The 20,255-nt window shown below is 47.1% G+C and overlaps 1 protein-coding gene across 5 annotated transcripts in view; it reads right to left on the bottom strand.

Moving 5' to 3' along the window:
- Nucleotides 1–952: 952 nt before the first annotated feature.
- ARID3A (AT-rich interaction domain 3A) overlaps nucleotides 953–20,255 on the bottom strand; it is a 92,351-nt gene continuing 73,048 nt past the window's right edge. For all 5 annotated transcript variants that reach the window (XM_056822262.1, XM_007489388.2, XM_007489386.2 and 2 more), the window contains exons 5-9: nucleotides 8,011–8,194; nucleotides 6,736–6,983; nucleotides 5,334–5,630; nucleotides 3,982–4,080; nucleotides 953–1,664 (exon numbers count right to left, since the gene is read on the bottom strand). In XM_056822262.1, the coding sequence (XP_056678240.1) occupies nucleotides 1,417–1,664; nucleotides 3,982–4,080; nucleotides 5,334–5,630; nucleotides 6,736–6,983; nucleotides 8,011–8,194 (1,076 nt within the window). In that variant the 3' untranslated portion in view covers nucleotides 953–1,416. The remainder of the gene's footprint in view (nucleotides 1,665–3,981; nucleotides 4,081–5,333; nucleotides 5,631–6,735; nucleotides 6,984–8,010; nucleotides 8,195–20,255) is intronic.

A 20,255-nucleotide genomic window follows, 5' to 3' on the forward strand; every position in this document is an offset into this window, starting at 1 on the left:
CCAACTGCCCTGTGCTCTTCACACTAGGAGGGAAGATGAGGGAAAAGACAAGGGGATGGGAAGGAGAAGGCTCAGTTCTTTTCCGGGTCACCCTTTCCTTTAGAACGGAGGAGGGTCCGGACCATGGACTAAGATGAGTCCCTCTTGCCTCGTCTCTGCAAGAAGGAAGGGAAGTAGATGCACTTGGTGGCAATAACAGCCTTCCTGCCTCAGAAACTCTGTATCCTCCCCACAGGAGACAGGATCAGAAGATGCCTCCGCCAATGGGACAGAGGGCAACAGGACGATGCCGAACAAAATCAAACCAGACAGTAGCAGCCTCCCTCCTCAAATCCAGCCTTCCTTTCTTGCCGCCCCCCCACTGACTTACAAGTCTCTCTCCCCCCACCCCATCCAAGCTACAGCACCTGAGTTAATCATCTCTGGGAGAAGCCAGTCCCTGGAGGCTCCAGGGTCACCAAGCATTCCCAGCTTGTCAAACAGCAAAGCATCACAGAAAATTTACCAAAAAAAAAAAAAAATTAATCATGGTAGGGAGTAGAACAGGGGGAAGGGATTAATAAAAAGGTTATTAAACTTTTTTTCTTTTTTTTTCAAGTTCAGTTTCCCTGAACAAATACGAATATATATATATATGTATTTTTTTCCTAAGGTTTGATTTTTCTTAGAGAATAAAATAGATTATTTACAAAAAAAAAAAAAAAAACCAAAAACCCCACCTCAAAACCAAAGCTAAAAACCTCTTTAAAAAAACCCCGTTATAGTTTGCGTGTAGTTATGTCTTTACAAAAACAAGTCTTCTCTCCTCTCTTCCTTCCAAGCCTTCCCCCTTCCCCACCCCACCCCCAAACCACCAACCAAGACTTCTCTGCACTAAAATGAAGGAGCTGGGCATGGTGAACGTGGGGTCGATGACAACACAAGAGAAATGATAAAAAGAGTGCAGGGCGTGTGAGGTAAACAGTGTTGAATTGACAAAGCAACTGATAAAAACCTGAACCCCCATGGTTCCTGGGTAGCTGGGTCCCTTGGGGGATACAATAAAGCCACTGGGAAAAGTCTCTTTAGTTTCTCCTCTCCCTAATTTCCCTCTCTCTTTCTCCTGATGCTCTACAGGGTCCCAAACCCGGAGAAATTCAAGTGTTCCTTCTCTTTTCCCCCGGTTTTATTCAATTCTCTTTATAGATTTCCTGGGATGTGTGTATCTGTCTTGGGGCGTCAGCTCTAACTCCCTGTTTTTGATCTCTCTTCCCCGGCCTCTTCTGCTCCCCCATTCCTCCCTTGCTCACCCTCACCTGGGGCCCCCGTTTCCCACCCCCACCCCACCAGTCCAATGGGCTCAGCATGTGGGTGAGAAAGAGAAAGAGAAAGAGAGAGAGAGAGAAAGAGGGGGGCAGGCTAGGCCCCTTTGGCGGCTTAAGGCAAAGAGTTATTCGAGGTAGAAGCTGGAGGGACAGACAGACCCGCTGCCCCAGCCTGAGCACCACCACTGCCGCCACTGCCGCCGCCACCTCCGCTGCCCGCGCCGCCCGTGCCAGGCCCGCCCCGGCTGCTACTGCTGCTGCTGTTGGTATTGCTGCTGTTGGTATTGCTGTTGCCACCTTTGTTGTGAGTAGAGGCTGGGACAGAGGCTGGTGTGCCTGGAGGCTGAGCGAACAACACCCCTGGGGACAGACAAAAAGGGCCTGGGTCAGGATGATGCTGAGGGACTTAGGAGAAAGAACACAGAAAGAACTGTGGGAGTAGAAAGGCAGGTGAAAACACAATTTATCACGTGTTTATTTAGGTACAGGTTTGGGGGCTTTGATTTTATAAAATTATTCACTTACAAAAATGAATGATTAGGAATTAGTTTTGAGTGATAATACATGTATAGCCCAGTGGAATTGCCTGTCAGCTTCGGGAGGAGGGAGAGAGATAGCATGGATCATGTGTCTTTGGGAAATTTATGTATACATTTGTTATTGGAATAAAATAAAGATAAAATATAAGAAAAGAAAAAGGGCCTGGGTCAGTAAGCCACGTGAGGCTTTGAGCATACTCAGCTCCCCAACATTGATGAGAACTCTAAGAGTTGGGGGGGCTGATGGGGACTCCTTCCTTCTTTTGGGGACTCCTTCCTTCTTTTGGGGATCCCCCAGTGGCATTCCTTGAACCCCATCTCACCTCAAAAAGCTCTGTCTGCAGGAAGACTGTTAGATTTCAAGCTAGAGGACGTAGGTCCGAATCCCAATTCAATTCTTTTCTACCTAGGTAGTGACCTTTTGGCCATTTTCCTCGCTTTGGGTGGGCCTTGGCTCCTGAGCCATAAAAAGAGGAGGGGGGCTTAAGAAGCACCTTAGGGTGAGCTCCTAAGTCAGGAATAAGATGCAAAAGCTAATTTAAAAAAAAAATAGAGTACAACCGTGGACTACATTAGGAGAGGCTAAGCTTCTAGGAATATGGAAGGGAGAGGCGCACTGTGCTCCGGCCCTGGTCAGATCCCAGCTGTGCTCAGTTCTAGAAGCCACAGCTGGAAGAAGGACCTGAGAATCTGGAGAATGTCCAGAATGGGGGCGACCAGGGGAGGGAAGACTTGACTTCTTGGCATATGAAGACTGATGAAAGGTGTTTAGCTTGCTTATTGGCTCCGGGAGAAGGGAGGGAAGAAGGAAGGGAGTTAGCATGGAAAACTTACATGGAAATTTGGTATTAAAATTGAAAAAATTTAAGTGTGTTTAGCTTGGAGGAAAGAAGAATGATTGCTCTCTTCACCTAGTGCTCATGGGAATAGGATTTGATTTTTTTAGTCTGGCAACCCAAAGCAGAACCAGGAGGTGTTTGCTGCAGAGGTAAAGTGAGGTTTGATGTCAGGAAAAACTTCCTCAGGGGTTATGGGGGATATTCATTCATTTCAATTGTGTCTGACTCTTCCAGACCTCATTTAGGATTTCCTTGTCAAAGACACTAGAGTATAGTTTGCCATTGCCTTCTCTGGCTCATTTTACAGATGAGGAAATGGAGGCCAACAGGGTGAAATGACTTGGCCAAGGTCACACAGCTAGTTTGCCATTTCCTTCTCTAGCTCATTTTACAGATGAGGAAATTCAGGGAAACAGGGTTAAATACCTAGAATCACCCAGCTATTAAGTGTCTAGGTTCTGTGATCTCGGATGATCCATGAATCTGGGATCTACTGGCTTTTGTGGCCAAATCTCTGGGCCCTCACCTTCCTTCCTTCCTTCTTCCTTCCTTCCTTCCTTCCTTCCTTCCTTCCTTCCTTCCTTCCTTCCTTCCTTCCTTCCTTCCTTCCTCTTTCTTCCTTCCTTCTTCCTTTCTTCCTTTCTTCCTTTCTTTCTTTCTTTCTTTCTTTCTTTTCTTTCTTTCTTTCTTTCTTTCTTTCTTTCTTTCTTTCTTTCTTTCTTTCTTTCTTTCTTTTCTTTCTTTCTTTCTCTTTCTTTCTTTCTTTCTTTCTTTCTCCTCTCTCTCTCTCTCTCTCTCTCTCTCTCTCTCTCTCTCTCTCTCTCTCCTCTCTCTCTCTCTCTCTCTCTCTCTCTCTCTCTCTCTCTCTCTCTCTCTCTCTCTCTCTCTCTCTCTCTCTCTCTCTCTCTCTCTCCCCCCCCCTTTAGTTCTAACTTAGTTTCAATCTAAGAGAAGTGTGTAAAAGCTAGGTAATTGGGATTAAGTGACTTGTCCAAAGTCTCACAGTCAGGAAGAGTTTGAGGCCACATTTTAATCCAGAAACTCCTCTCTTCAGGTCTCTCTCCATCCCCTGAGCCACCTAGCTGCTCCTCAAGAGGCACTTCTGACATGAAAAAACTTGGGGACATTTCCGTGGTGGCACCCCTGCTCCCTGCTGGCAGGAACCCATTTCCTGAGAAGTCAAGAAATTCCTAGATATCTAATTCCCAGTCTCAAACCCCAAGGGACCACGATCTTCAGTTCCTGCTCTGAAGGGGTCCAACCACAGTCATGAAAAACCAAAACCGGTCAGAGACCTACCTGTATACATGATACCGTTGATTTCCACGGACATGCTAATACTGTTGGTGCCATTGGTGCTGGTCAGGTTCATGGCCGAGTCCTGGCGGTTCTCTGATGCTGAGGAGGCAGAAGCAGGGCAAAAAAAAAAAAAGATGAATATGAAGTGGAAGACAGTGGAGCAGAGGCAAAAGGTGCTTCCCAGAGAGGAGTGGCCTGGGTCAGGCAGGGGTGGGGGTGTCCTGCAATTCTTTTTGCAGTGCTGTTGATGAGGGAAGGTTTTGGTAATTAATACTCTGCCCCGATTGGGCTTTGGAAGCTGTCCTGATTATTCTTCCCCAACTTCTCTGGCTCATTTGTACCCAGGTAGATACAAGTCAAGAGTCTTGGTTTCCCCACCCGTAAAGTGGGAATAATCTTATTTGCACCACACCTGTGTAGCCCAACAAAATGCCAACAGTTAATAAAAGGTAATCATGGCACAGTAGGAAAAGTATTGGTTTAAGCATCCAGCTCTGCTACTAATACACTAAGTCCTTCCCAGACACTCAGAATTCTCAGCTATAAATGAATGGTGGGGACCAAATAATCTCAGAGGTATTTCCTAGATTTTATATATTCTAAAGTCTCACCCAGGTCTGATATTTTAAATTCTGAGGCTTTCCAGTTCTGACATTCTCTGTTCTAAGCTCCCTCCCAGCTCTGACATTCTCTGTTCTAAGCTCCCTCCCAGCTCTGACATTCCCTGTTCTAAGCTCCCTCCCAGCTCTGACATTCTCTGTTCTAAGGTCTCTCTCAGCTCTGACATCCTCTGTTCTAAGCTCCCTCCCAGCTCTGACATTCCCTGTTCTAAGCTCCCTCCCAGCTCTGACATCCTCTGTTCTAAAGACTCTCCCAGCTCTGACATTCTCTGTTCTAAGCTCCCTCCCAGCTCTGACATTCTCTGTTCTAAGCTCCCTCCCAGCTCTGACATTCTCTGTTCTAAGCTCCCTCCCAGCTCTGACATTCTCTGTTCTAAGCTCCCTCCCAGCTCTGACATTCTCTGTTCTAAGCTCCCTCCCAGCTCTGACATTCTCTGTTCTAAGCTCCCTCTCAGCTCTGACATTCTCTGTTCTAAGGTCTCTCCCAGCTCTGACATCCTCTGTTCTAAGCTCCCTCCCAGCTCTGATATCCTCTGTTCTAAGCTCCCTCCCAGCTCTGACATTCTCTGTTCTAAGCTCCCTCCCAGTTCTGACATTCTCTGTTCTAAGCTCCCTCCCAGCTCTGACATTCTCTGTTCTAAGCTCCCTCCCAGCTCTGACATTCTCTGTTCTAAGGGCCCTCTCAGCTCCGACACCCTACATTCTAGGGGGTCCCCCCAAGGGCTTAGGTACCTTGGCTATTGATGCGGATGCTCATTGGCAGCTGGGCACTCATGGCCAGGAGGTTTTGCTGCAAGGCTCGCTGCATCAGTCTCTGCTGTTCATCTGCCACCAGGACCATCTTCTTCTCCGGGGGCTCACCGGACTCCAGCTTCTCCCGCAGCTGTTCCAGGGCTGCAGCCTGGGCCACGACGGCTGCTTGTGCTGCAGCTGCATGCACGGCAGCCGCCTGGGCCGCCACTACAGAGTGGCCTGCCAGGGAGACAGGCAGGCGGCTGGGCACCGTGATGGGAATGGAAGAGTCTTCCTCTGGGCGGGAGAAAACGATGGTGTCACAGAGCACAGGATCCTGGGGCAGCCTTCCCACCCCACAAAGGATGCTCCCCTGACGTGAGGTCATCCAGGCATCTACTTGCATACGCCCGACGATGGTGAGTTCCCTATCGAGGGGGCCCCTTTAGACAGTTCCAGGCTGGGAGGTTCTTCCAAAGGAGTCTCTCCTGGCTCCAATGAAGCCGATTTCCGCCCCACCGTGAGCATTTAGACCTTCCCAGGCTCTCTTTCTAGGCTCAGCCTCCTGCAGCTGCTTGGGCCAGGAGCACTTGACCTCCGGGGGCAGGAAGGGTCCTGACCCCCCGAGCCAAGGTCCTCCCCATCCTCCACGGCTGCTTCCCTGCCCGAAGCCTCCATCCCAACGAGCCGGGCCATGACCCAGCTTTACGCACATCCTACGTGTGGCCCGACAATGGGCATTTCCATCCACCGCTTCTTCCCTCTAGACCATCCGTGGCCAAAGGGCAGAAATGGGGAAGGCGCTCCGTAACCACCCATCTGCCCTGCCTGGCTTGGGAAGGCCTTTCCTGGCAAGATGGGCTTCCCTCCCTCCCAGGAGCCCAGATGGACACCTGGAAAGGGTTAGGGAGGCCAATGAATCCAGGCGTGCCCATTTACGGATGGCCACACTGAGGCCCAGCATAGTGTCTGGGGAAGGACTCAGAGCCGGGTCTCAAAGAGATTTGATGGGAAAGACAGCCTCGGAAGGTCCAAACAATGGTGACGTCGGCAAGGAAGTGTCTAAGGCCAGAAGTGAACCCAGGATCTCTCCTATCCAGGCCACCTAGCTGCCCCATGCCTCTCGATTTCTTAAAGAATTCTAGAAATCTAGCTGGGTTGTCCAAGACAAAGAACCCGAATCGAGGACCAGGAGACCCAGGTTTGTGGCCCTGTTTCCATCCCCAACTGGCTGCGCAATCACAAGAAAGCCATTTCTCCTCTCTGGGGTTCATCCATCTCTTCTGGAAAATGGGCTCCCCAGCAGCCTCCCCCCTAGGGCTATGGCGAGGACGGGACTCCCAGGGGAAGAAGAGGCAGCGGGCAGTGGGTCTTCCCTGATCCTTGGCCGGACCCTTCTTACCTTTTTTGATCTTCTGAGTTGGGGCAATGGCACCTCCGTTGCTATTGGCTGGCAGGCCCAGGGGGGCCACCTGCAGCTTGGGGGAGGACAGCATGCCGTGGGCCCCTCCTGGAGAGTAGGTAAAGAGGGAGCCTCCGAAGCCCTGTCGGCGGCCCTCCCGCCGGTTGCTGTCGATGGCAGCCTGTAGCTCACTGGGGTTGCTCAACCCTCTTTTCTCACATTCGTAGGGATACAGGTATTTCATATATCTGCCATGGGAGTCAGGAGAAAAGGGAGGGGAAAAAGCGATGCCGTGGCATGAAGAACTTTGCTGGAGAATGGGGAGTTTAGCTCTGGCCTGGAGGCAGAGGGCCTGGGTTCAAGTCCCACAGGAAAAAGTGACTTAACTTCTTTATGCCTTGGTTTCCTCATCTATAAAATGGGAACAACAATGTTGGTAGGCACCTAACTTACAAAGTTGTTGTGAGGGATCTGCTTTTGTAAGTGATAAAAGTGCTAGAGAAATTGGTTTGATTATTATTTTCCCCTTTATTCCACTCTTTAAGTCTTCTCCATTCCCAAAGGGAGGGTAGAATGAAAGAAGGAGGAAAGGAGGGAGGGAGGGAGGGGAGGGAGGGAAGGAAGGAGGAAAGGAGAGAAGGAAGAGAAGAGAGGGAGGAAGTAAAGAAGGAAGAAGGAAGGAGGAAGGGGAAGAAGGAAGAAAGGAAAGAGGAAAGGAAGAAGAGGACAGGATGGAAGGAAAAAAGAAGGGAGGGAGGGGAAGAAGGGAAGAGGAAAGGAGGGGAAGGGAGGAGAGGAAGAAAGGAAAGAAGGAATGGAGGGAGGGAAGGAAGGGAAGGAGGGAAGAAGAAAAGGAAGGGAGGGAGAGAGGAAAGAAGGAAGGAAGAAGGGAGGGGAAAGGAAGGAAGGAAGGGAAGGAGAAAGAAGGAAGGAGGGAAGGGAAGGAGAGAGGGAGAGAGGGAGGGGAAAGAAAAGAAGGTTATTTTTATTAACCACTTGTTATGTGTCATATAGGCTTTACAAATATTATCTCATTTGACCCTACAACCAGCCTGGGAGGGAGGTGCTATTATGGCCCCCATTTTATAGTCAGGGAAATTGAGGCTGACAAGTTAACGGTCCCATAGCTAGGAAGGAAACTGAGGCACATATAGGTTAAGTGACTTGCCTAGGATTACACAGCTGGTAAATATCTGAAGCTGGAGCTGAACTCAGGCCTTCTGACTCCAAGTCTGACATTCCCTCCTCCACTCCACCCTGGCCAGTGGGACTTACTGCGTCCGAAGGGTGAAGGCAGCACTGGTGATGGAGGTGGGCAAGTTGAGACCCTTGGTGATCTCCCTCCAGAGTTTCTTGTTGATCACCTCTACCAGGCCACCCTTCTCGGTCACCAACACGTAGAGCATGTACAAATCCAGGACCTGCTTTGCCATGATGGGGATCCGATTCACCGGGGTCCCTGCAGGGGAGAGATGGGCCAAGACAATCATTCAACAAACATTGACTCCATATCAGTTATGTTCCGGGTACTGTGCTGAGCACTGGGCGTACAAAGAAAGGTAAAGACCCAGAGTCTGCCCTCCAGGAGCTCAAGATCTAATCAGGGAGACACCCCACAAACAAATATGTTCAAATATTCTTACAGATAGGATAAAATGGAGACAATCTCCTGGAGAGAGAAGGACTTGGCATTAAGAAGGATCAGGAAGGGGCAGCTAGGTAGCCCAGTGGATAGAGAACCAGTCCCAGGAGTCCTGAGTTCAAATCTGACCTCAGATACTTCATGACTAGGTGACTCTGGGGAAGTCATTTAACCCCCACTGCCTAACGCATACCACTCTCTACTGTGATGGAGCCAATACATAGTACTGGTTTTAAGAAGGAAGGTGAGGGATTTAAAAATAAATAAAGGAGGATCAGGAAAAGCAGCATATGGCTTTTGAACTGAGTCTAATGTGTAATTGGAAATCTTGTACCTTTGAACTACATTTCCCAGGAGCCCACTGACTTCCTGTCAGTTATGTGCTGACATAGACAGGAGATAAATTGGGTGGTCTTCTGTGGCTAGCTCTCTTTGCTTCCTGTTAGTGATTTTGGTGGAGCGGGCTGTTTGAGTGGGGTAGACTAGCCATGGGCACATGGTTTTTATTTTGTTACTTCTAGTGATTATTAATAAATCTTATAAAATATAACATTTGAAGTTATTGTAGATTAATTTTATTTTTTACACTATAAAGAAGCCAGGGATTTTAAAAGGCAGAAATGATACAAAAATGAATAATATGGAAATAAGTTTTATGTGATAATATGTGTATAACCCAAGATTGGGGCCTTAAATGACAGAATCAAGTCTGTCAACAGGCCTATACTCAAAATCCTTCTAGTGTGGTGCTGTGAGTATTAATTAACTTTAGGGAGCCCAGGATCACCTACATCCCATCAGGAGAAAGCAATTGGCTATCCACACACAGCAGAGTCCTCCACAAGCTGGCTCCCATCTCCCTTCCCATTTCTTCTTATTTCATATTTTTTCCTTCTAATTTCATATTATTTACCCCTTTACACAATGTTCATTTCTGCTCGCTGGGCCCCATATAGGACACCCTTATCTCCTGCCTTTGCTCAGGCTCTCCCTGACTCCTGGAAAGCAATCTCTTTTCACTCAACCTTGAAGAATCCTTTGTTGTTGTTGATCATGCCTAACTCTCCTTGACCCCACTGGGAGTTTTCTTGGCAGAGATACTGGAGTGCTGGGCCATTTCCTTCTTCAGCTCATTTTATAGATGAGGAAATTGAGGCATATGGGGTTAACTGACTTGCCCAGGGTCACACAGTTTGAGATTCCCATTTTTTTTTTAATCCCTTAGAATCATACTGTGAATTGGTTCCACAGCAGAAGAGCAATGAGGGCTTAAGCAGCTGGAGTTAAGAGTTAAGTGACTTGTCCAGGGTTACAGAGCTAGGAAGTATTGGAAATCACATTTGAACCCAGGTCCCTCTCATCTCCTAGTCTGGCTCTCTATCCACCGAGCACTTAGCTGCCCCTTCAAATGACTTTAATTTGCTTACTGGGGTTTGTGTTTTGCTCTTCTTGTAGAATGGAAACTCAGAGGGCAAGGGCTAATTCATGATTATTTTTGCCTCTCAGGTACCCAATAAATGTTTCCTAAATGTATGAACGAACAAATTCCTGGTAGTCCACCTGCCCCAGCTTCACTGCAGACAAGTTCAACAAGACTCAAGTCATAAACCGATAATCACATGGGCCCAGTCACCATCATCCCAACCCAAACACAACACACCTTCCTTCTGAGAAAAAAAGAAGGCACCGGCGTTTAGAGGAGGGACCTGAAGAAATAAAGCTTTACACACCGCCTGCTTCAGACTGCGGAGGAGAATCCCTGAATGTCTGCATGGGAAGGACCAGCTGCTCTGACCCTTACCAGGACAGATCTCTACTCTACCCGCCTGACACGAGGAGGACCCTGCATGCCTCCGAGGCTTCCCGTCTCACCTGTGGATAGCACTGAGGGTTAAGAAGTCTTTTCTGACAGCCAGCCTGTAATTGACGTTATGATCTCTTGCCATCCTGGTTCTGCCCTCTGGGGCCAAAGAGAACAAGACTAATCCTTTCCCAACATGACAGCCCTTCCAGGAACCTTCTCCTCTCCAGGATAAAGATGCCCAGCTCCTTCCACTGATTCATGGCCCTTCGCCTCCTTGGCTATCTGCCTCTGGACCACTCCACAGCTTCTCAGGGTGGTACCCCAAACTCCATGCAAGGTGTGACCAGGGTAGGACCCAGGAATGAGCTCTACCTTCTCCCCCATATTCCCAGAAGTCCTTCATGAACTCCATTTGGGGTGAACAGAAGGAAAAATGACCAGTTAGGGGAAATCACTCCCTCCAAGGGTATGGTCAGTTCCAAATTCCTTAGTCTGGGATTCAAAGACCTTGGAAGTCTGAGTCTTGCTTTATCACCCCCTGATCCTCCGCCCCCCCCATACCCCACACTGGAATTACGCCAGGATTTCAGAGACTACTGGAGCAGAATCCCCTTGACAATATTCTATTTTTTTTAAACCCTTACCTTCAGGTCTTAGAATTGGTACTGAGACTAACCCACCTCTACAGAAAGAACTGTTGGAGTTGTCTTTCATATCAGTGTATCTTTGGTTTTATTTTGGGGTTTTGGTTATATGTGAATTTACTCTTGTAACAATGACCAATATGGAAGTGTTTTGTATGACAATAAAAATGGAGGAAAATAAGAATGGATACTGAATATCTGTTCCAAGACTAAAGATCATAAGGGCTTGGTCACTGGGGTTAAGTGACTTGCTCAGGGTCACACAGCTAGGAAGTGTCTGAGGCCCGATTTGAACCCAAGACCTGGCCTGGCTCTCCATCCACTGAGCCACCTAGTTGCTTCTAACAGTGTTCTTTATTATTATTATAGTAAATTTTATTAAAAGAAGAAAAAAGAAATGAATCCTAAAGATGCATGTAAATTCTTATATTCATCTTGTCTTGGTGGAAGAACACCAGTCCTATCTTGTAGCTGCTTGAAGTAGAAGTGTGACATCTCTGTCTGTCCTGACAATGTTCTTAACAAGTGGCATATGCTTGGAGACCTCCAGAGATGGGGAACTCACTACCTGATGAAGGTAGCCCATAACATTTCTCAACATCTCTGATGATTAGGAAGTCCCCCCCCCCCCCGCCCCCCACATCAAGTTGAAATTTGCCACATTGCAACTTCCACCCAACTGTTCCTGCTCTCTGGGCCTCGATTAGGAAATCAATGAAACTCTGGATAGTGTCAGTTGTTGTTGTTGTTGTTGTTGTTCAGTTGTGTCCAACTCTTTGTGACCCCATTTGGGTTTTTCTTAGCCAAGATATTGGAATGGGTTGCTGTTTCTTTCTCTGGTTTATTTTATAGATGACGAAACTGAGGCAAAGAGGGTTAGGTGACTTGCCCAAGGTCACCCAGATAAGAAGTGTCTGAGGCCAGAGTTGAACTCAGGAAGATGGAGTCTCCCTGACTCTAGGTTGAGCACCTAGCTGCCCCAGTAGATATGGTAGGGTGATGACTTCAGAAGGTGTGTTATGGGAATTTGGAGCAGTATGACATAGTGGAAAAAATCCTGACTCTGCAGTCAGAGGAGCTAAGTTCAAATCCTACCTTTGATGCATCAGGTAACTTGTGTGACCTCAGGTAATTTGTTTAAGCTCCCTGTGCCTCAATTTCCTCATCTATAAAATGAGAAGGTTGGATTCAACAGCTTCTAAGGTACTTTCTATGCCTGGGCCAGGAAGACTCCCATTTCTGAGTTCAAATCTGGCTCCAGACATTTCCATACTGGGTGACCTTGGACAAGTCACTTCATTCCCACTGCCTAGCCCTTATCACTCTTTTGCCTTGCAATCAATACACAGTATTGATTCTAAGATAGAAGATAAACGTTAAAAAAAATTGATACTAAGACAGAAGGTAAGAGTTAAAAAAAGAATTGATACTAAGAAGGTAAGGGTTAAAAAAAGAATTATATTAAGATAGAAGGCAAGAGTTAAAAACGAATTTATATTAAGACAATAAAGATTTTAAAAAATTAAGCACTGGACTTTGGATCAGGAAAATCTGGGTTCAAATTTCATCTTAGACACTTAATAGTTATGTGACCCTAAGCCAGTCACTTAATTTCCATGGCCTGTCTCTTACGGCTCTTCTGCCTTGGAACCATACACAGAACTGATTCTAAGACAGAAGAGAAGATAAAAAAAAAATAGAATTGATACAAAGACAACAAGGTTTAAAAAAATAAAAGCACTGGACTGGGCGGGGGGGGGGGGAGGTCAGGAAAACGTGGATTCAAATTTCACCTTGGACACTTGGTCATTATGTGACCCTGGGCAATTCAGTTAATCGCTTTGTGTCTTAGTTTCCTGGTCTGTAAAAATGAGGGGGGAACGGGGGTTGGACTTGATGGCATCTAAGATCCCTTCTAGCTCTTTATCTAGCACTGTAGACTCTCATCTAAGGCCATTAGCTAGAGAGAGGCCACTGAATCTGACCTCATCTCACATATAGGAAGCTGAGGTCTGAGGAGATGGATTTGTTAAGAGAATAACCCAGTGATAGACTTAGCTACTCAGCAATACAATGATTTGAACAGGACAACTCTGAGAGACTTATGACAAAGAATGCTCTCCACCTCCAGAGAAAGAACCGTGGGAGTAGAAAGGTAGATGAAGACATAGGATTTATCACTTGTTTATTTGGTTTTTGTTTTATATGATTATTTACTTATAAAAAGAGACAATATGGAAATGGTTTGCCTGATAATACTTGTATAACCCATATTGAAATGATTGTCAGCTCTGGGAGTGCGGAAGAAGAAGGAAGAGACACAATTTGGATCATGTGACTTCAGAAAACTTATATGGAATTTGTTATTAAAATTAAAATTTTAAAGAGATAATGACCCAAATCCATACAAATAACTACATGCATGAGGAAGATTTGAACCCAGGTCTTCTGACTCCAGAAGTCCAGATTCTTTCCACTGAGCCAGTTTCAAATGCCTGTTATCTGCCTTCTATCCCTCTTACCCTACTGAAAGGGCTCTACCAAAGGTTATGGATGACCCCTTTAACCTAGAGGGACATGGCTAGGAGGTAACCCATGTGGGATTAGACTTTTAGGTCAACTGGATTCCAAGGCCAGTAAAGTTCACTCTGCCCACAGCAGACTGAAGTCACAAGGGTAAGTGGTTGACTATAGGACCAAGACGGTGAAGGGAGGAAAGAGACTGCTATTAAACCACAGTTAGGAGACCCAGTGGATAGCACTGGATTTAGAATAAATAAGTCTGGGCAGCTAGGTAGCTCAGTGGCTAGAGCACTAGGTCTGGGGTCATGGATTTACTTATCCAGGTATTTGGATTCATGTCGTGACCCAAAGTATAATGAAAACTCCCTTAGAACAAGTATAGCTATTGGGCTTATACAAGCCTATTCTCTCTCTCTCTCTCTCTCTCTCTCTCTCTCTCTCTCTCTCTCTCTCTCTCTCTCTCTCTCTCTCTCTCTCTCTCTCTCTCTCTCTCTTCTCTCCTCTTCTCTCTCTCTCTCCTCTCTCTCTCTCTCTCTCTCTCTCTCTCTCTCTCTCTCTTCTCTCTCTCTCTCTCTCTCTCTCTCTCTCTCTCTCTCTCTCTCTCTCTCTCTCTCTCTCTCAAAGAAGAGTGATAAGGGCTAGGCAACTAGGATTAAATGACTTGTCCAAGTTTGAGGCCACATTTGAACCCGGACCTCTCATCTCCAGGTCTAGCTCTCAATCCACCAAGCCATCTAGCTGCCCCACAAATCCAGTGCCTAATAAGTGTTTGCTGAAGAACTTCACTAGACAGCAGATACAGATGGCCCCATCTCAGAAAAACAAAATGATAATCTTAGGATCTCAAGAGCTTATATCTTGGAATGCCAGAAACTCAGAGTCTAAGAACCCTAGAATCCTGGCATACTTCTTTGATGTTGCTTGTGTTAAGATCCTAGCATTTTAGACTCTCAGAACCTAAGGATCTTGAATTTCTAAATCTAGAATCTCAGAAGCTAAAAAATCCAAGATTCTTGGTGGCCTAAAAAGTTTGAAATTTTCAAATCTTGTAAATTATAGAAGCATTACACTCTCAGGTGTCTAGAATCTCAGCTACCGAAGGGGTTTAGAGGACAGCTAGGCAGTTCAATGGATTGAGAACAGGGCTTAGAGATGGAAGGTCCTGGCACGTTCTAGATGTGTGATCCTGGCAAGCCCCTTCACCCCCATTGCCTAGCCCTTACCACTTTTCTGCCTTAGAACCAACACAGTACTGATTCTAAGATGGAAGGTAAGGGGTTATAAAATAAATAAATTTTTTTAAAAGAAGGGGGCTTTAGGGACAATCCCATGCAACCTCCTTCCCAGTGCAGGAATCTCTTCCCCAGCGTCCATGCATGCACAGATGCACACAGACTAGGCGTGGATTTGCACAATGCTGAGGAGTTGCACAACCCAAGGGGAACCCTGAAGAGGGGCTGGACAACAAACCTTAGCCAAAGTCCACTGGAGGACCCAGACAGGAAGTGTGAGGGCCTTGATAGTTTGGCAGCTCCATTCCCAGAGCAAACACGGAGTTTGCCCTGTTCCCTGTTAACACGTAACTATGGCACAGGGCCAACTCTGACCTTGCAAACCCTGAATTCAAAGGACAGAGGCGGCCAGGAAGAATTACTGGGGCAGGTTGGGAGGGGTGTGGGCAGCTACAAAAGTATGAGGTTCCTTATGGTGCTGCCATTACATCTGAACTAGTTAAGGAAAGCTTAATCTGAAACAGCAAAAAAAAAAAAAATCCAGAGGAAAAGGGGAACGGGTCAGTAGGGAGAGACTTGGACAAAGCAATGAACAGGGACTGAAAACCAGTGAGAAGCAACAAAGAGGGCTAAAGGGAGGGATACCATGGGATGAGATGGAGGGAGAGGCAGGAAGAGATACGAGGCCCATTTTCAGACACCATCACTTCTGCCTCCAGTATGGGGATCTGAGATTTTTTCTAAGCATCTCCTTATTTCCTTTACCCCCTCTTCTTTTCCAGAGCCCACAATCCTGAGGGTCCAGGCGGGGAAGAAGTCTGGCTTGTTTTTAGGCACCGAATCAGTGCTTCTCTCTCTCCCACAGGAAGTCCCATTCCCAAACGAGTTCAGAGAGCTCTGGAATTCTCTCTAGTCAGAGAAGCTGGGTTTAGATCACCTCTGATATCTATGCCTTGTGTGACCTTGGGCAAGTCACTTAATTGTTATAAACCTCCGTTTCTTTATCTGTAAAATGAGAGGTGGACTAGTTGGACTTTGAGGTCCCTTCTAAGTCTTAAATTTCTGTTCCTGGGATCAAGGCATGGGGAAAGGCTCTAGCACCAAGCTCAGAGAGGCCAAGCCAGGGAAATGGCAGTCAGGGTCCTGAGTGTCTCCTCTAACTTCGAACTGAGCCTGAATTCTCAGAGTGAAGAAGGGCAATGCCCTTGTTACTAGGGAGCTGGGATCTGTGGTTAGTTCTGTGCCAAGCTTTTGTGAGGCAGGAATTAATGCAATTAATTAATGCAAAGAATTAAACATGGAGTCTTGCTTTAAAGGCACAAGTCAGCAGCAGGAGCACTTATTTAACAGATGTGAGGACAGAGTATAGACAACAAAGCAATCAACCTTCTGGGGCCCTGGTAATTGGCCTCTTCTCTCATAAAGGCCAGAGAGAGCTCATGTTTATTGAGAAAGAGAGAGAGAAGGAAAAGGAGAGGGAGGGGAAAAGGAAAGAAGCCAGGAAGGGAGAGAAAAATGGGTGAGACCGAGAATGAGGAGAAAAGAGAAAAAGAAAGGGGAAGAAATCATGTTCACTGAGAAAGACAAAGAAAGAGAGATGAGAGAGAGAGAGAGAGAGAGAGAGAGAGAGAGAGAGAGAGAGAGAGAGAGAGAGTGAGTGTGTGTGTGTGTGTGTGATGACAACACTACTAGAAAAGAGGAAAAAAGAAGCAGTAGAGGGATAGGGGAGAGACAGACAGACAGGGACAGAGGGAGGGAGGAAAGGAGGAAGGGAGGGAGGGGGAGAGAGAGAATATTGCTTACTATGAGGAGACAAGAGGACAAGAAGGAAGATGGAACAAAAGAAGGAAGAGAGGGAAGGAGAAAGTAGGAGAGAGAAAGAAGGAAGAAAGACTTGTAAAGATGAGGAGACAGAGAAAGAGACTACACTGACTGAGAAAAAAAAGCAAGAGAAGATAACAAAGACAGTAAAAAACTCCATTTAAGAGTCCCTCTCTCTTCCCCTTCCCCTGTCCCTTCTCTCTCACTCTCCCCTTTCCCCATCTCTCTCTATTTCTGTCTCTCCTCCCTCCCTCTCTTCCTCCTTCCCTTTCTCTCTCTCTGTCTCTCTTCCTCCCTTTCCTTCTCTCTCTTTTCCTCCCTCGCTCTCCTTCTCTTTCCTTCCTCCCTCTCTCTCCTTCTCTCTGTCTCTTCCTCCCTCCCTCTCTCTCTTTTCCTCCTTCCCTCCCTCTCCTCTTTCCTTCTCTCTCTCTGTCTCCCTCCCTCTCCCTCTATCTCCCTCCCTCTCGCTGTCTCCCTCCCTCCCTCCCTCTCTCTCCTTCCCTCCCTCTCTCTCCATCCCTCCCTTTCTCTCTCTCCCCCTCCCTCTCTCTCCCTCCCCCTGTTCCTTTCTCTTTCTCTCTCTCTTCTCTCCCCCCTCTCTCCCTCTCTCTCCCTCCCTCCCTCCCTCTCTCTCTCTCTCTCCCATCTCTCTCTCCCTCCCTCTATCTCCCCCCTCTCTCCCTCCCTCTCTCTCTCTCCTTCCCTCCCTCTCTCTCTCCCTCCCTCTCTCTCTCCTTCCCTCCCCCTCTCTCTCCCCCTCTCCCTTTCTCTCTTTCTCTCTCTCTCCCTCCCTCTCTCTCTCTCCTTCCCTCTCTCTCCATCTCTCCCTTTCTCTCTCTCTCCCTCCCTCTCCCTCTCTCTCTCCCTCCCTCTCTCTCTCTCCTTCCCTCTCTCTCCATCCCTCCCTTTCTCTCTCTCTCCCTCTCCCTTTCTCTCTTTCTCTCTCTCTCTTCTCTCCCCCCCCCTCTCTCCCCCCCCATCCAGTTATGGCACACCTAAACTGATGATCCAGATTCTAGGCCTAACACAAAACCGTCCTTCTTCCCAGCACTGAGGTTGTTGGATTCAAAGCTGAGGCCAGATTTGCTAATACAACCAAGAAAGGAAGGAAAGAAGGGCCTAGGAAAGGCAGATAGGAGGAGGGAGGACAGAGAATAGCCTCTATCCAGCCTGCCTTGGGGGGAGGGGGAGGAAGGGGCTGAACCACCCAAAGACTGGCCCCGACAGGGCCCACTCCCACAAAGCGGAAACATCCCTTCTTCCTTGCAACCCCCTGCCAGGAATCTGAGTTGAAGGCCCTTTTGTTGGAAAAGCCCACCCGGAAATTTTGTCTGTTACCCTTTCCCCTGCCCTATCCCCTCAGACCAAAGCCTTTGCTGTGCCCCCCCCCCAAGCTGGGCTGTGCTGGGCTCCAGGCTTTGTGTAAGGGATAGGGCTGGGGAAAAGGATGTTTATAGAATAACCCTGAGCAGGAGGAGAAGGCCTATTCATGGGGAGAGTGGTGGGGAGGGCCTGCTTACAGAGAGCTCCATTCATCCCCAGCAGCCAGCAGCCAGCAGCCCCATCCCAGATAAGGAACGAAGTGGGGGTGGGGGGTGGGAGGCTGGTTGTCAAGGAGATGCAGGGGTCTGGTTCTGTGGATGAAACATCCTTAAAATCTAAAATCTAATAACACCCCATCCCCCACCCCATCCCCTTAGGAAGAGACACCTGCCCCCCTGAAAATCGGTTGAGCTCGGGCTTAGACCATGCTGCCTTGGAGAGGGGACACTTGGATCCTAGTCTTGGCTCTTTGGTCACCAGTTGTGTGACCTTAGTCAAGTCTCTTTCCTTCCATTCATTTTCCTTATTTGTAAAGTGAAGGTGTTGGACTGGATTAACATTGCTTTTCAGCTGGAGATTCGACGGTCCCAAGTCCCTTCTAGTTCTGGTATCCCCTTGTTCCCAATTGCCCAGCCCTCACCACTCTTCTACTTTGGAATCAATACTTAGTATTGATTCTAAGACAAGTAAGAATTCTCCAAAAGGAAAAAAGGAAAATAAAAGGAACCAATATTTAGTATTGATTTGAAGACAACAGGTAAAAATTATAGAAAAGGGGAAAAGAACTTATATTTAGTATTGATTCTAAGTTTTAATTTTTTATTGTTAATCTTTTATTTATTACATTTTGATTGAGGAATATGATAGTTCCCTTTTACGGTATCTCATAAATAATCTTTCTTTTTAAAAAATCTCCTAATTTTTTAGGATTTTAATTTTTTAGTATTAATCTGAGTATTGATTCTAAGGCAGCAGGAAGAGAAAAGAAAAAGATCCAAGAGTCTTAGGGAACTACAAATTTAGCAACATGAATGTTATATTCACACACAAAGGTAAACTGATATTAAATTACTCTGAGAGGCACAGCTTCTAGAACATGGGGAAGTGGTGGTTTCACTGACCTCTGCACTGAACTATTGAGCTTACTTCTGTATACTATATTTCAATAATGACAATACCAAATAATAATAGCTGACATTTATGGCACCTACTATGTATCAGGCACTGTGCTAAGCACTTTACAAATGACCTCATTTGATCCTCATATGACTATCTTCATTTTATGGAGGAGGAAACTAAGGCAAACAGAGTTAAGTGGCTTGTCCAGGGTCACAAAGCCAGCCAGTAAGTGTCTAAGGCTGCATTTGATTTCAGGTCTTCCTGACTCCAAGCCCAGCACTCTCTCCACTGACCCATCTAAGCTGTCCTTGACAAACTGGAATGCAATTAGAGGAGGAAGATGGCGGCCAGAAGACCCTGCCATAGTAGGATTGACTGAAGGCCCTGGAGATGTCTGGTGGGGGGAAGAGATGATCTAGGCAGGGTGTGATGGTCTTCAAGTCTTAGGGAAGGAAGAGGGATCTGTCTGTTGCTCCCTTGGTCTCAGGAGGCAATAATCAAAGGGAAGGAGGAGGAAGGGGCCCAGAAGTGACTAAGTCCAAGGTACAGAGATATTTCCCAATACTTGGAGTGCACAAAAGCCTCAGACAGCAGTGGATTCCTCTTCTCCTCCCTCTGGAGGTCTCCAAGCAGAGGCTGGATGGCCCCTTCTTAAGCACGTTGTAGGGGTTGAAGAAGTGGTCTAAGAAGGGCTTTCTAGTTCTGGGATTCTTCTTTCACACAGGAAGTCAGCCTAACCCTCCTGGCTGCTTCCTCGTCTCCTCTTGGATAAGTTACCAGATGACAGTAGTGCTCTCTCACAAGCAGATAGCCCTTTTCAGATCTGATAAGACAAGGACACAAATGTCCTTTGAATAAGGCAGAAGTAGGTAAGGGACAAATGAGGGATACAGAGAGGCTCTGGACTGCAAGGAGCCCCAGTGAGGAAAAGGAAGCACATGAGCTGGGTCTTGGAGGATCCTAGGATGAGATCTGGAATGGACTACATCAATCACCTAATCCAAACCCCTCCCTCAGTAAACTGAGGCAGCTAGATGGCACAGTGGATAGAGCACCAAGCCTGGACTCAGGAAGATTCATCTTCCAGAGTTCAAATCTGACCTCAGACATCCACTAGCTATATGACTCTGAGCAAGCCACATAATCCTCTATGTCTCAGTTTCCTTATCTGTCAAATGAGCTGCAGAAGGAAATGGCAAACTACTCCAGTGTCTCTGCCAAGAAAACCCCAAATGGGGTCAGGAAGAGTCTGACACGACTGAAAATGACTAAGCAACAACAACAAATTGAGACCCCAAAGATGTCAAGAGCTGGGATTCAAACCCAAGTCTTCTGTCTTCAAATCCAGGACTAAGGGGGATTAGGGAGAGAGGGAGGAAGAAGGATCTAGCCCCAAAGACTCCAATGTCCCT

Source organism: Monodelphis domestica, chromosome 3 (genome assembly GCF_027887165.1).
Source record: "Monodelphis domestica isolate mMonDom1 chromosome 3, mMonDom1.pri, whole genome shotgun sequence".
NCBI lineage: Eukaryota > Metazoa > Chordata > Mammalia > Didelphimorphia > Didelphidae > Monodelphis > Monodelphis domestica.